Genomic DNA, 16,144 nt, shown 5'->3' with positions numbered 1-16,144 from the left:
TCAGCTTACCTTTACAAAAAGCTCAGTGCCTCTTCTTGTTAAAAAAACGAGAGGAGGAAAAACGGGAGGAGGAAAACAAGGTAAATATTAATGGTAACCTCCTCTCAGTTGCTGGGGTTAGACCCTGTCTGTTTTAAACTAAATATCAACATTCCACTGCATTGAAAACATGGAACACATTCACCCTCAGAAACTTCACCCAACTGCCTACTTTTAAAAACACTTCTTAAAGGACATTATCATACTGGACAGCAACAGGTGAATCCAAACAAGAAAAAAACCTGGTTTGATAACAAAAGGCAGGTATCAGTCATTGTCAGCTGATGCTTGGCAACACCACCACTTGTGCCAATTTGAAAGAACAGTTTTAGATTTTCTGTTCCAAATGTCCTATCTCAAAAAACCTTTCCCTTTCCACATCTTTACTGGATAAAGAAAAGGAAGTGCAGGACAGATTTGTTACCCGGAATGTCTTCATTTCCCCGAGATACAATCTTACAGTGGTCCAAATTCTCAAGCTGATGTGCAAATTTTGGTTTTATCAAGAATATTCATGACCATCCAAGCTAAAACAGAGACTCCACAACTGCATTATGGAGTTCAGTTCTAGCTACATACTGCATTTCACAGTATCAAATGATCATTCTCTCTCATTTTAAATTTCCTTTACAGCTGAAGTGCAGAGACTGCAGATTAGCAATACTGTAGCATAACAAATAAGCATGTGATTCAGAAGTAGACACAGTGTATGGAAAAAAACCCTTACATAATTTACCATTTTTAAACCACAAGCACAGTTGTTTTTTTAAATGACTCAAAAATGGATAAATGGAATTTCAGAATTGTCCATAAAAACACCATAATTTAAACTTACTTTTTTCCCCCCATTTCAGGTCTCCTAAAGTGGCAGAGCACTGGTTCTCACTCCAAGTGATGCCCCAGCATGAAGCCAGCCTACAGAGGGTCAGTAAGTGCTGTGTTTTACTATGTATGCATGGCTTTGGAAAGTTTTTTTTTTATTGCTGTTTTTGTTAATTTTGATTTTAATTATTTTATATCCAGGGAGGGTATAAAATGCTATGAATAAAAAAAAACTTCGCAAAACCATGTCATAGTAAAATATGACACTTACCTGACCCTCTATAGATTGACTCCATTTCCTAGAGCTCCATGATTGCTGAAACACTGAGCACAAGACGAGTTGGGACATCTCTTGGAGAGTGAGCCAACAACCCCACGACTCTGGAGGACCTGCAAGAGGAAAGAAAGCAAAGTTCATTCTCAGTTTGGTGATAAACACTGCCATCTTACTGCTGCTGCCTGAAGCATTTTGACTAACAACCTGATCTGAACAGGTATCGAGAATACACAAATAAAATGGTTCTTCCAACATTATTTTTAAACATTTGGAGAGATGATCATGGGTGGTGATGAACGAGATGATATAAAAATCAATGGACAGATTTGAGAGTTTTGAAGGTTTTCAGCTCCCTTCAGTGTGAGGAAAACATTCCTACAATTAGTTTACTGGTAGTCATGAGAGAGAAAGACCATCATTAAACTGGAAAAAAAAAATTTACAGCTTAAAAATAATTAACTGAAGTTCACAAAAGGTAAAAGCTGCAGAATGATTTTAAACATGGGATGTGAAAGAATGTCAGATACATTCTTCTGTGACTGTGATAACCATGGAATATATGTTTAAAACAGGAAAGACCAAGGAACTTCTGGTCCACATATTCCCATGGAACAAACACTTCTCAACACCCAGTAATAAACTGCGATAGGAAGAACGATGAGGATCTGGTCGTCACCTACACCCAGGGCCCTGAAATAGCAAGAGATTTGTGAAACAAAATTCCCTGCAGATCCTGGAAAGGAAGGATCATACACTGTGCTACATAAGAGAAACTTGCAGAGAAACATTCATCTCTGGTTCCAGTCCATTTTATTCATGAACAGTTTTTAAGCATTGATTTTATGCTACAGTTAGCCTTTAAATTAAACTGTCCTTCCCCCTCCTCAATATTTAACCCCTCATTCCCCCCTTCTGAATGTTCTTATTAAAGGAGACACCAAATCCCCTGTGGACCTTTTTGTGACTGGGCTAAACATGCCAATTTCTTTCCATTCCTTTTCAGAAGACAGCTATTGCATTCCTTTAACCATTCCTGCAGCCCCTGCAGGGTAATCCTTTCTATGTACTGAGAACTCTCTCCTTTGAGTTTCTCCATCTAACTCTGCAAAGAAAAACCATCCACTGCTAATACTGTTCTTGCTGTTGAAATTCACTAACATGCATGCAAATTCACTAACATGCATGTGTATACACAGCATCTCTGACTACGAACTCTTAAATCAAAACTAGAATGAATGCAATGAAAAGCCTGAGATACACTCCTTGCATTATCTAGAATAAACACCTGCAGAAGTGTTTGGTCTAATGAAAAAAAAGTATGCATGTGGGCAGGCATTTATAGGTATCCCTCTCCTCTTTTGTATGAGAGTTTTCAAATAAGAAAGTGACTGTATTTATATAACAAACTAGGCATTTCATCATACACAAAAGCCCTATCCCTCTAAGGGATCTGTATCAAACAGATGTAAAGCACGAGGGAGGTGAAAAGAACATGGCAGGCAAGCAACAAGCTTTGTTAGATCCAAATCGTCAGATTATGAAACAGAGTTCGACAACTTACATGTATATTTGTTTCAAAATCAGAGGTGAAGTGTGAAAAAACTGCAAGAGCTGGAAGAGAAACCAGGATTGCACCGAAAAAATGTCGAGGCAGCCAGCCAGATATCACCTCCAGGAGACGCTTGGTGCAAGTCATCACCTCCTCCAGAAAGAACGCCATTCTGGAACAAATGAAATCACAGATCAAGGCATTAATTTCAGCGCATCACTTCATACATCTAATTTACTTGTAATAACATAACTTCAAATCCTTCACTTAGACTGTATGAGCAATCACAGCACACTATATGCCATAGCACCTGTTGGTAATTTCAGGAAATAATCCACCTTCGCTGAAAGATGACTGGTTGTTTGCTCCAGCAAGGGGTGTCAGCAAAGGGAGGGAGAGCAAGTGGGATGGTGGGCTTTGAGAAAACAAACTGAAATCCAAATTTCATTTACTTGGAAGGTAAGCATAGGAAAGACTTCTCTCCATTCATAAGTATTTAGCCTTAAAGCAGGTGGGGAGAAGGGCAGCTTTTACAAGATAAAAAAATTGCTTGAAATAACACCAGAAACGTCTGAAAAGCAGGGCTGTATACTCCGCTAACAGTCACCCAGAGGCTGTGCAAATCCACGCCGTCTTAACATCATACTGCAGCCGAAACCAGTTCTCCCAGTTACAACCACCCCGACAGAAGTTCCCGTCTGCAATCAGCCTCCGTTCCCTCTCATTAGGGAAGGGGAAGAAGAGTGTGGGCTGAGAGCTGGCACCCTCAGCAGGCAGCGGAGCCTGAGAAGCAGTTGTGATGAGCACCTCGGCGGCCAGCTGGCAGCTGACACGCTCCTCCGCTCGCCTGTTGGTATCTATCGCAGCAACCCAGTTGGCTCTGCACAAGGCACGCGGGAAGGAACGGTTCTTGCCTCAAGCTGCTGATAAAACGACGGCCCAAACCTGCGAAGTGCTGAAGGAGCCAACTGGAAGAGCTCTGGAAAGCAGCTTAACAGAGATACTTCTTAAATGAGAGCATTTCTAATTGTTAAAGTGAATGAGGAAAGGTAAAAGGATGCTTAATGCTCGAGGACATTGCACAGAAAACTTCTTTATCTACAGAAACAACTCCTTGGGAGAACTTCCTTCTTAAAGCTCAAAAACATTAGTCACTCTAGAAAAATTGCAACTGCTGTTCAAGGTTCTAATTATTTTTATGAAGACATAAAAAGGTAACATAGTACAGTTAGCTTCATTTAAAGCCATTACATGTGGATGTATGTAATTACTGGAATCAGTCTAGGCAGGTAACTCTGCTGTCATAACAGTGGACTACAGCAGAGCCCAAACAGTAGATAATTATTACTTTTTTTGGACAGAGATGCTCACAGCTAAAAAAAAGTATAAATGCAACATACACTAAATATGAAATTCACAATCTCCAAAGTTACACAAATGATTCCATATTTCCTATATCTTTTAAAAAGAGAAAAGATATCCACTGATTTTTTAACACAATTGCCTGAAATAAAAGGTATTATGCTGGATAAAAGCCTGATACAGAACAGGATAAATTTAAAGTTCTTTATGTGAATTTGACGCTTATTCCACACCTTTAAAGATGTATTGTTTATGAATGATATTTTAATTCTCTGGTCTAGATTTCTGACACTGTTGTGAGCTCAAGCATTTTTTTGAAGCTTCAAGAGCTGTTCTCCAATTTAACATATTGAAATCTGGAAATTATACTTAAAGGCATAGAAAAAGATAAATTTGGGGTAACAGGATGGGAACGCTGTAATACATCCGGACCCCACGAGAGGGTGCTCACAGATTTGTTACTTCCTAATTTAACGGCCTTTCATTTACACCAAAAGTTATAGCTATATTCCACCATAAAAAAGAATTTCCAACAAAGCACAGAAACTAAAAGAATGTATATAAAGCAAAATATTTTTTTAAAAAAAGCTCTACGAGTAAGAACCGGGTTTTCTGAAGCGTTATGTACTGTCCTAACTCAGTTGCCTCTAACATCAATGACAGAGCTATGCCTGTCTTCAGTGGCAGCCAAGTTAGCCCAGTATCGAGTACTTCTGAAAATGCCACCCAAGTTCATGTCTCTAAAAATAAAGTTCAATTCTCCCAAAGCCTATGAATTAGGATTAACATTTCATGGCTGAACTGTGAGAAAGGAAACCGAATTGGGCTCTAAGGCAGAGCACTCCCCGGGCTAACCTACGTGCCCGTGCTCCCCGCCGGTGGCTGGGTGGAGAGCCAGGAGAAGCCCGTCTCTCCGAAGGCAGATCAGCGACACCTCTGCCCACGCGCTCCGTGATCTCCCATGTCGCTCCCATGCAGACTGGCGCAGAAACCAACTCTGTGGCACACAAAGCGTGGCAGATACCCAGTGCAGCTCATGTCTCTCACCCCAACCCACACAACAGGGACTCCATGGTGCAGAAAGCTTTTTTTATTTATTTTTTTTTTTTTTTCTCCTTTCCAAGCCTCCATGCCTGGACAAATTCTTGGGGGAACTATAGCAACAAATCCATCAGCAAACCCGATCAGTTAATCCTGTGATGAGGACACTTCTTTATTTAGGCAGCTGTGTGTTTCAAAAAAGCTAGCACAAATTCCAGGTCGCTACCACATTTCTCGTGATAACGTTTACCTTCTTGCACTGATTTTTTTTTTTTTGGGGGGGGGGGGGTTGTTGGTATTTATCACGATGCTCTGCACTCTGGAATTAAAATGACTGAAAACTCATCCATCACAAAACAGCAAAAGCCTGTGAATACAGCACAACCTTCCCATCGCAGGAAATAAGAAGTGCATTAAATCCAGACAGCAATGAGAGCTGCAGACAGATTTAATGGCTACAGGGCAGTATCAGTAAATAATGCAGTGTCAGTGGGTAGCTCAACAGGGCTTAAATGCTAAAGCATCCAAGATGTTTACACAAGCTGGAGTTCAAATTAGTAACTCTGACATAAATGATTAATGGGTAATGGAGAATGTTACCATCATTTCTGTATTTACTGGCAGTTTAAAATCAATTCCCATAGTTCAAATCAAAAGCTTTTGGCATAGCAGCGATTTGGTGGGATATTAAATACCAAAGTCACAGATGTTAGAAATAAATAAAGACAAACAGAATACATTGTTTTCCCTTGCATCAATACTCTGTATCAGTCATGTTGTTAACAGAATCGGTTCATTAAGCTCTAGTTGCAGAAAACAATTTCTGTTCCCGGTCATTAGGAATTTAAGAAGATCCAACTGGCTGGCCACAGGGTCTCAGCTATGGACAGACCATGAGTGTTACTTTGGTGAGCCTGGGAAGGTGAAGTACCAGGAAAAGGGCAGTTTTGCTTAGTCAGACAACAGCAGTTTCCCATTCTACTGTTTTGATTGTACTTGCTTTCTTCATCCAGAAGATATATTTTTTGCTCTCTAGAAAGGTCCTTCTAAAGTCATCAATCAACTCAAGAGCTCCCACTCTTTTGAACAGGGTTGAAATATCCACTATTCTGGCCTCATCACTTCACCCAGAATTCTTCACTGAAGGATGCTATCAAAATCAACACTTTTTTTTTTTAAAACAAGTTTATTTATAACAAGTTTTACTTGAGAACAAGAACTAGATGTCAAAAGTACCTAGTTAACAAAAATCCTGTATTTACAGCTAAAATAGTGAGCAGATGCCTTTACCTATATTCCTGCAGAAGCACTCCTAATAATCCCAAGTGAAATCTCACACTCTTCTATGTTCAATGACGTGTCCCAAGGTATTTTTATAAAATAGCAGAACTTTAGGACCTCTTACACTTCAACTGAACCCATGAAAGTCAAAGTAGTCACATTTCAAGTGGGCAGAAGAACATTCTTGGCACTACGTTTACAGAACAGGAGATGACATCTTCCACATGCTTACAAATGAAGTACCAATTTTTACGTGCAGCTTTATACAATTAATTTTAGAGTGGCACTTGTAGTAACAGTGGGATCCTCATCTATAGATACTCCAATAATTCATTATCAGACACTTCAGAGGATTCCAAACATCCTTCTCCTTTGTAAGCTTTGCTCCATGAGGACTTCTGCTCTTCTAAAACTTAAAAGTTTAAAGTAGTTTCTCATTGTACAGACAGTGATAGTGCTCTCCTCTCCCACTCCTGCAGCTGGACTAAAGGACTTAGCCACAAGAGCTGTAGCGAGTACTTCCTAGGCAGAGTCCTGGATTCAATTAAAAGTTAGACTAATTTAAAGGCAGGGTGTTTTGCATCACGATAATGAAAATACAATGAAAAACTTAGGCAAGAATTTTCTGGTCCTAAAATAATCCCTTTTCCTGAAATTCTGGGATTGTGCCCAGCATTGTAGTCCAATCTCCTCCCTTAAGATATCTCGGTGGTATTCTGTGATTGTCATTTGGGATGACATTTCTGCACAGGAAGTTCTGCACCGTTTCTGTGCATAACGAGTGGTCAGAGTGAGCAGTCCTCACTTTGAAGAGGATTTGAAGAGGAAAAAGATGATTTTCTTCTTTCTGCTCAAGGGGACTGTACAGAAGTGTGTGCCTCAGGTTGTGGAGACCAGAGGGGCCCAAAAGCATATTTTATGTATTTACTATAAAGTAAATACATATTATAAATGCAAAACAAAAAAACCCCTCCAAGCCAAAACAGATACCTTTTCCTACAAAACTCCCCCCCAAATACACCGTTGCCATTACATTTAAAACTGAAAACCTACCTGAAAGCTTCTGAGATTTTTCATCGACAAAGACTGCTCTTTTTTGGTGTATCATATGATGCTATTTTCAAGAAGGTACCCTGGATAAGACCTACCCAGATCTGAGATGATCCTGTTTTGTACTTTAAGAGATTCACCTTAGATGTGATGATCAGAGTTAAGCCAAATACAAATTATGTCTCATTAGTAGAGGAAAGATTGCAAATGTGACTCCATGGTAGCAAGTTCCTGAGAACCAATTCCTTTTAACTCTGGAGTAAATACAGAGTGATTTGCAGACACTTCCCTCTCACCAAAAGAAAGGAGCGACACATCTCACTTGTACAACAAGAGCTACAGTAGCAAGGGATACCTGGTGACTTGATTCCTACGTCCCCACTCCTCAACTGCCAGTTTGACGGAGAGGGCACAGGGAAGGGCAGCAATCACTTATCCTGTACAGTGATTCCTGTTTCCCAAACTAACCAGGAGAATTTGTGGGGTCTTGAGATTCAACTGTCAGCTTGACTCCAATGAGTGCAGCAAGTGTTAGCGACCACCGATCATCTGCACCCGTAGCAGCTGTGCAGGATGCATCCCAAAACCTCCTGTGAGTGCCTGTTAGGATAAAGACAGTCCTGCATGCTGTCAATACAGTGCTTATTGAAAATTTGTTATTACTACGCCAAGGTGGGACGATGTGAGTTTTGATGGCTGGCTACAGGTGTTCTCCACAGTGTGAGATGTTTCCCAACCTGTTTTTCAAATCAGAATTAAGCACAAAAGAATGATTAATATTAAAAATATATATATACTTCTAAGACTTAGGAGTCATCCTGAAACACTTGCTTGTTAAATCTCACTGACTTTAAAAGAGGCATCCAAGCCAGCTCAGAACGTAAAATTTGGGCTTTAAGCCAACATAGCCTCATGACAATATTAGAAATGTCAGTGGCAAAACCAAATAGTGTTAAGAAAACATTATAAAACCACTTAAATTCACCTCAGTAATGGCCCAGGCTCGCTACCAGAAAGCATGGCTCTCAACAACATACTGCTGCAACAAAGCTAAACCTCTGTACAGCCAGAAAGACAAAACCACTTTGCAAATTCTTGACTATATAGATAGCATATTGAAAAAAAAAAAATCTTCCATCTCCTTAAGAAACCCATAAACCACCAATCATAGAACAAGACTGAAGTAAAACCCTATGTACCTACATATAAAAGTTTCTAAGATTATAGCAGTAATTTTTATAAATATACAAAATAAGAAAAGGCAAATGCAATGTAGCATTGGAAAACCAAGTGGGAACAATAATGAATTGAAAAATACTAAAACAGAGTAAAAATTCACCTACCAGGTGAATGAACGCAAATTTTCTCCAAACATATCTGGATAGCAGATACTAGCTCTTCTGCAAAGTGATGGTTCAGTTGCTCAGAGCTGAACAAATTCAAGGATACAATGCCATGGCCACTAAACCCAGACCACCTGCTCACTGCTGCCTTCCTACTCTCCTGCCTGGTGTGATGAAAGAGCTGCCCAGGCACGTTAAACCAACAAAAAAAGCTTCCCTCCTTACCCAAGACAGAGTACAGAAGCTGTTCTGCAAAGAGGAAAATGCATTTCTGGTGCAAGAGAGAGGACAGAGCAACATTCTAGGATGCACTAGAATGACAGTCCTACCAGTTCAACCATCTCCCAGTACAGGTCTTAACACTTTCTGAATTTCTAGATTTTCTAAAAACTCCAGAACTACAATACTATTCAAATTGCAACAATCAAATACATCTGCTAAGAAAGACTATCCTTAAAAGCATTTCCACTGTTCATAAATGACATCTTTCTACTCCTAAATGCCAGTTTTCATGTAAATATGCTTGCGTACATTTATATGCACACTGAGTTCCAAGCTTGCTTCAGTGACTGAAGTACTAATATAGTATCTTTTACCTTGACCCCGAAAAGTCAAAATAAAAGAGTGCAAACTGCAATCTCTTGTTTCTTTTGAAACAACAGCAAAATTGCTTCTAACTTGTAATTACAAAAGCATTTTAACTTACACATACCTGACAGATTTGCAGAACTACAAGTGAGGGGATGTGTTTCCACACACCACCCTTATAACATGCTCTTGTGTCAGAAGGAAGTGCAGTGAAAACAGGGGATGAGGAGGGCAGAATAAACTTGCTCTCACAAGTATAGACAAACAAACAACTTACTATTAGTCTATCATCTTGGTTAATAACAGGTTACATGTAGTATCTGTATAAATCAGACAACACACCCAGGAGAGCATGAGCTTTACTGAATGCATGTACAACTGCAGTCTTCTGCTATACTTGAATGTGTTAGTAGCTCCAGTGTGCCTGGGGGAAACCCCACGTTATATAGGAACCGCACAGTAACCGTTCGCTGACCAGTTAAAAATGCTGGGGTAAGGCCCGTCAGCATCCTAGAGGTCGAGAACACACATCCTCTGGGTGACTGGGTACAAGTCAGGAATGAGGAGTCATTCTTAAATACCAGGTATCTGCATCTGCAGCTGAGCCTCACCTCCAAGGGCACAGGAGAGGCAGAGGCACAGGGGATGTAGGGACGTATAAGAGTTCAGGGACGGGGGATTCTTCGCTGCTGGCTGCAAAGAGGCAGTATGGGGGGTGGCACCGCCGAGCACAGTCCTGCGAAGCCACCCTTTCTGCAAGCAGCAGCTGACTGTCATGCAGCCCAGGACTCAGGGGAAATGCTGAACTCCAATTATGTGTCAAACAGAAAACACAAACTATTTGAATATTAAACCCATGAGACTTGAAGATTAAGAAAACTAATTCTGAACAGATGCAATGTGACTTTTGTAATTTTTTAAAAATTTTTTTTCTTTTTGAGAAAAGAACTGCTCTTTGCATATCTGATAAATTATTTCAAGTTTTAACACCAGAATGGCGTACTTTTATCTAGGAATTTAAAAGTTTTTTGTTTTTTTTTTGAAGGACAGATATTAGTTTTCTGTTTGAATTCCCTCATTCTGATGGCCCTGTGAGGGGAGAAGATATCCGGTTGTGTGTGGCATCCCAAGGAACAATAAAAGCAGGGGCAGGCATGGCATGCAGGTTCTGTCTCCTTAAGTGGCCTCAATCAGAGTCACCTTTCTCTCCTGCAATTTCTGTAGCTAGACTTCTCTTTGCACAAGATTTGCCGCAAGCCTTCTTAGCTTCACTAACACTGTTCTCCAAATATTACAGATCGTCCAAGTGAGTTCCTGGGATGCTGTCAAACAAAATGTTCCCAAGCCAGCCACCATTTTAGTTGTCACTGCTATTTCAAGACTTTCTTATGCTTTATTTACCTAATTGAGATGACAAGGGACAGCACCTCTAGCAGGATGGCGATGACGAACACCACAACTGCTGCAGGTGGTGGAGGGGATGCAACCATCCCATGTTTCAGGAAACACGTGACAGAGAGTATGAGGAAGACTGTGGTAGAGAGGAACACGTCCAGGAGCGAGCTGAAGGTAGCACTGGCAAATGTCTTCACTGGAGCATTCCTTATAACCTGTGTGGAATATAGGGATTGAGGGAAGGGATGAAAATTAATAAATGCTATTTTGCTGAATTCAATTGTACCATAAACAGCAGCTCACAAAAACAAATAAAGGAACACAGAACTTTTTGCCACTTTGTCAATGCAACGTAAGTACTGTATTGAAACAAGAAACAGAAAAGGTAGTTCAATGGCTATCACAGTTCCCTGAGAATAAGTCTGTGTTGAAAAAACGCACTGGCAGCACAGCCCCTGGGTCTGGGGTGATTTTTACAGAATACTATGATACAAAAACAAACCACATGAAAATTGCCTATTCTATGTAAAGAAACATAAAAACCATAACTACTAGCAGATAAAGCTATAAGACGTTTTCTTCAAGAATTTTCATTTAAAATAATAATAGATTTTACAATAAACCTTTTAGCTCCAATGGTTAAGAAGACCCTCCAAACACCACTCTACATAAACAGTTACTTGCCTGTGGCTGAGTTCACATCTCCCTTTCCAGATTAAAAGCAGCAATTGGGACGCTATGTAATCTGAATTGATCAGAGCCCAGGACAGCAAGTACTGTTCTTCTGTAACCCCTTACCACACATTCCCATCCCATCTTGTCCTGGCCCCAGTGCTTGTGCAGCTGTGCTGTGTGCTACTTTGGCCAGTCCAGCTGAAAACTAGATTATGAGCTCCACATCCTGGCTTACTCAGAATAGCCCAGTCTTATGAGTGTTTATATCTGCCCAGGGGACCACAGAAAGCAAGTTCCAAAGAAAAACAGAAAGTATGTTATCTATATTACCATGAAGTAGCCCAGTTTGAATACTACTACAGTCTTGTACTCTGGTTTAATTCAGAAATTTCTTCTGCTCCTCAGAACACTATCTGCACTCAGCAATACTGGGAGATGAACTCGTTCCTCATTTGTACCTCTCTGCAAACTAATATATTCAGTTAGCATCATTCAGTGCCAAAATTACCTTTTAATCTGAACTGTAGCAGAATCCTGTTAGTCTACACAGACAGTCACATAAATTGAATTAAGGAAAGCAGCACTGTATCCTGAAGTGACAGTGTTAAGGATGCCCTAACAGTGTTAAGTAGTGCCTTAATTTCCAAATAAGAACAGGCTAAGCAAGCTCTTGGGAAGTGGAGCCACTTACAGAGAACAATTACAAACCAAGCATGCAGCTGGCACTGTGTAATTAGAGGTGAATTCAATGGTGTTGGAAGTTACTTTCAGCAATAGTTTACTGCAAGACAATTAAATAACCGGCAGTGCTGACAAATCATTTTGCTCTCCCAAGATTTTTGTTGTTATTGTTTTGGACCAGTACTATGCTAATATTAAGGCTTTAACAGGTTTTGCCCCAGTGCTGCAGAGTTACTATTACAGAATGAAGATTCCTGTTTCCAGGGAGGTTTACATTATAATTTTCAAATTAATAGCTTGCCACTAACAAAACACACAGACCACATTCCTGCTCCTTCTATGAATTTCCTACATACCCACATTAATAGGTCAATCTGTATATGTTTGACTATCACTGCTTCGCTTCTCTTTCCAATCTTTCAATTGGAAAGAACTTGATTTCCTATTTTCTGTAGAGCTCGTGCAAATTTTGCAGGCTGTATCCCATGAGAAGTTTCTCCCTGTTGTTGCTACACAAGCTTTATTCAGAGAGATGCCACTGGAATACAGTGCTGCAGGATGAGTATGGAGTTTCGGAACAAAGTGATCAAACTGAATTGCAACACAACTATGCTTCCCTTTGTTAAAAAACTAAGCTAGGCCTCATCTGTAAACACTGGAAAACAAGCAAATAGGGGCTATTGCTAAGGACAATGTGACAATGCTGCCCAGAACAGAAAGCAGCCCATGAACAGAAAGCAACAAGCAGCAGAAGCAGAAATCCTACCTGTCCTCAGATGCAGGACATACCAGGAAGAAAAGAAATCAACACCTACATTTATCACAATGCAATTTCTGCCAGATGGATGACCCAAACTAATAGCTCAACGCTACTGGAAGGGAAGGGCTCATTCTCCTTCCTGCTGCCGGACACTTATCTTGCACTGACTCTGGTGCTTGCCAACCTCTCTGTGAGCTGCTGGGTCAATACAGCAGAAAACAGACCCAGACAGAAAAAGAAAAAGCCCCAAACAGAAAAACAAAACATGAATATTTTATGTTAGGCTAGTAAAACAAACTGGCTCACAGCAGGGAAGCCTGATAAGCACCAGAGCCATTAGGAAGAGCAGAGAGGAGTAGGAACAAGGCGGAAAGAGCAAACTCCCTCTTTTGGCAGCAACTTTTCAGCTACTCATGGAAACGTAGCCTGAGTTAGTCTGACACCTAATGTCACTATAGGTAAACTTAAAACATCTTGCTTAAAACAACCAGGCAGGAATATCTACCGACATGGAAAGCCTGCAATACTATTAGCCCCCAAGGGGATTAAGGCCTGCAATACTATTAGCCCCCAAGGGGATTAAGGACTTTTATGCTCAGTGCAGAATCCTGCAGAAAGCACCAAGTTTGTTACAATTTACTCACTGTTCCTTACCATTACACAGTGTTTTGAACTGCCTGTTTCTGAATGCAGCACACTTACAGGACTTAGAACATTTGAGTTCAGAGCAGGTTTGGGTTCCACAGGGATAACCATGAGGCTATGACATGAACAAGAATCAAAGTCAAAGTTACCATTCTCAAAGTTAGGATATTTGATAAGAAGGCAAATAGCATTTGGTCCTTTAATCTTAGCATGGTTCTCTGGCCTGCCTAAAGCCTTAAAACATTATCCTGAAAATGGAGAAAAGGCAGGCAAGAAGTAATTAGTATGTCTTGGTGGATTGTGAAAATGTATTTCCAGCCTAAACATTGGACTAGACTCAGGGCATGGCACAAGACAGGTAAACTGAAAAGGGACTATTTTCAGATGCAACAATACCAAGTAGTAAATCACATTTAACATTTCACGACCCTTGTCATCAACTGCAATGAAATGTGTTGAAAACAATGACAGACAGTTGCTTAGGCAGATTACAGAAGGAAATCAACATCGGGAGAAACACACCTCTTCCTGATAGCTTGTCCTGTAGTCCATCTCCAAATCCTGATCCAAGAAGTTCAGGCTCAGCTTGTTAATAGGCGGTTTAAAGAAGTAGTCTTTCATGAGGCTAAAGAGAAAAGATGATACCAACATCAGTTTATTCAGCTGGAACTCTTTCAGAGCCCCCTGTTCCATGGTTTCTGTTCCTAGGGACGCTGGCGCTCAGCTTTGAAGTTCATGTAGCTTTTCTTTGCTCTCAGTCACCAAAGTACCCCCTTATCCACATCACTTTCTCAAAGGAAATACTTTACAAAAAAATGACAGAGCAAACTTTTATACTGTCAGGAAGAGACTAACAAGTCCTTCTAGAAACTTAACAGCTATAACTGCAGTTGACTAGAATAATTGTAGTATAAGCCAACAAATAGTAAAGGCTAATTGCTGCTACAGAGGCACAACCTTAGGGGATGCGTGGCTGCTGGATATTTGTGTCTTAGGTGGAATTCTATCGTTCAAAGCAAGCCAAGGATGACAAAGGTAACAAATTGTTAAGGAAAAAACCCACAACATTGCCCATTTTAGAAAACAGCACTTTCTTGTTATTTCAAAGACACTAAAATAACTCAAGTAACTCAGCTGGGAACATTCCCTTAACGATCCGGGCTGCAGAGAAACGGAACCTGAGGAGATGGATAACTTACATTTACTTCTGAAACAGAAGATTTGAAATCAGCAGAATCATCAACAAAGGCACGGAAAAATAATGAAACTAGCTCACTAGGATTAACGAACCAGGAGGCAGCATCTACCGGAGGGTCTTTATGCATCCCTTCACCTTCTCTTCCAGTGTCAGGTGCAGAAAAAAAACGATAAAAGAGGCCTTAATGATTAAAAGTTGTTCCTATTCCCCACCCTCTGGAGCAAAAATAGAACATTTTTTGAGTTTTACATTAGTTGCAAGAGGTTTCTGAAAGGAGTTTTCTAACAACATCGATGGCACTTGATCTGCAAACCTTTTCTTTCTTGAGTAGGTGGTGTCAAAAAGCTGAAAGGACTGGACTTAGAGAGCACTGAGTGCCTTGTGCCCAATGGTTGCAGAGTAAGGTCACGCCTGCTTATGCCACTTATTGCTGGGATAGCCTGTCACCCTCTCTTCTGTGCAGTTCTCATCTGAGACTGCAAAACACACACTCTTGCTATGGACCTCCTTTCATTATCAAGCAACCAATTCCACTTGTTATTTACAGTGAACTAACTTTTTAAAATTGCTGTAGAATCTGAAATGGGGCAGCTTCTTTCCAAGTGCTACTCCCACCTTGAATATTGTAGTACCAGAGCGACAATTAGAGTGGGCTATTTTCAAGTTGATAACTCTGTGCAAAAACCAGAGATGCACATGAGATCAAATTCCAAGCAGATGAAGAAGTTGAAAGATCCTACAGAGCTAGTCTGTGACTGAATTCTTTCTTTCAGGGCATTTGTTTTTGTGTTTTCTCTGTTTATTTTTTAAGAACACTTGGCAAAGAGCTTTTTGGAAGTACAAGCTCCCCAACACAAGATGGCATGTGGGAAGCATTTTTTTTCTTGAGATGCAAGAGGAACCAAACACACATTCCTAGACTGAAGCTCGAGAAGACAAAGGACTTCAACCATGAATATGGCAGATACTTGATAACCTTTAAACATTCTGACCTTAGCCAATATATTAAAAACATCAGGATACTCTGAAGGAATGACAGGACACATTCACTTGAGTCCTCCTTCTTCCTTATCTTCCTTCCCTCACCTCTCTTAGATGTTTCTGAGAACATCTTATAATAGGAATTTTGCAAGTTTGTTTGTGTTTTGTTGTTTTTTTTTTGACATTGCTGAATTAATTTTCTTCCTCCAAGGAAGCTCAACAGAGTATGGTGACGTTGTGTTGGAGCTGCAATGGTCTAAGGATGTAGGAGGAACGATCTGGTTTGCCAGAGCAGCACAAACTAGAAGGTATAACATGACAAAACCAGGGTGAAAGCAGCATTTCTGATGTCAGCCAGCTGTACCGTGCCAGTCCAGCTCCATGTCAATAATTGTCTGTCTCAAAGAGGAAGATCCCAGTTTAGATGACTAAACACAGTCAAGTACATAATCTGCTT

The 16,144-nt window shown here is 40.4% G+C and overlaps 1 protein-coding gene across 5 annotated transcripts in view; it reads right to left on the bottom strand.

Moving 5' to 3' along the window:
- The window catches only part of ADCY9 (adenylate cyclase 9), a 98,135-nt gene that overhangs the window by 20,181 nt on the left and 61,810 nt on the right, over nt 1–16,144 (bottom strand). For all 5 annotated transcript variants that reach the window (XR_012654647.1, XR_012654648.1, XM_075059247.1 and 2 more), the window contains 3 exons: nt 14,031–14,133; nt 10,754–10,962; nt 2,700–2,859 (listed from right to left, as the gene is read on the bottom strand). Coding sequence is in view for 3 of the 5 variants with exons in the window: in XM_075059247.1 (XP_074915348.1) it covers nt 2,700–2,859; nt 10,754–10,962; nt 14,031–14,133 (472 nt within the window). In the remaining 2 variants the exon portion in view is untranslated. The remainder of the gene's footprint in view (nt 1–2,699; nt 2,860–10,753; nt 10,963–14,030; nt 14,134–16,144) is intronic.

Source organism: Buteo buteo, chromosome 29 (assembly GCF_964188355.1).
Source record: "Buteo buteo chromosome 29, bButBut1.hap1.1, whole genome shotgun sequence".
Lineage (NCBI taxonomy): Eukaryota > Metazoa > Chordata > Aves > Accipitriformes > Accipitridae > Buteo > Buteo buteo.
This window is presented reverse-complemented; position numbering and strand designations above follow the sequence as displayed.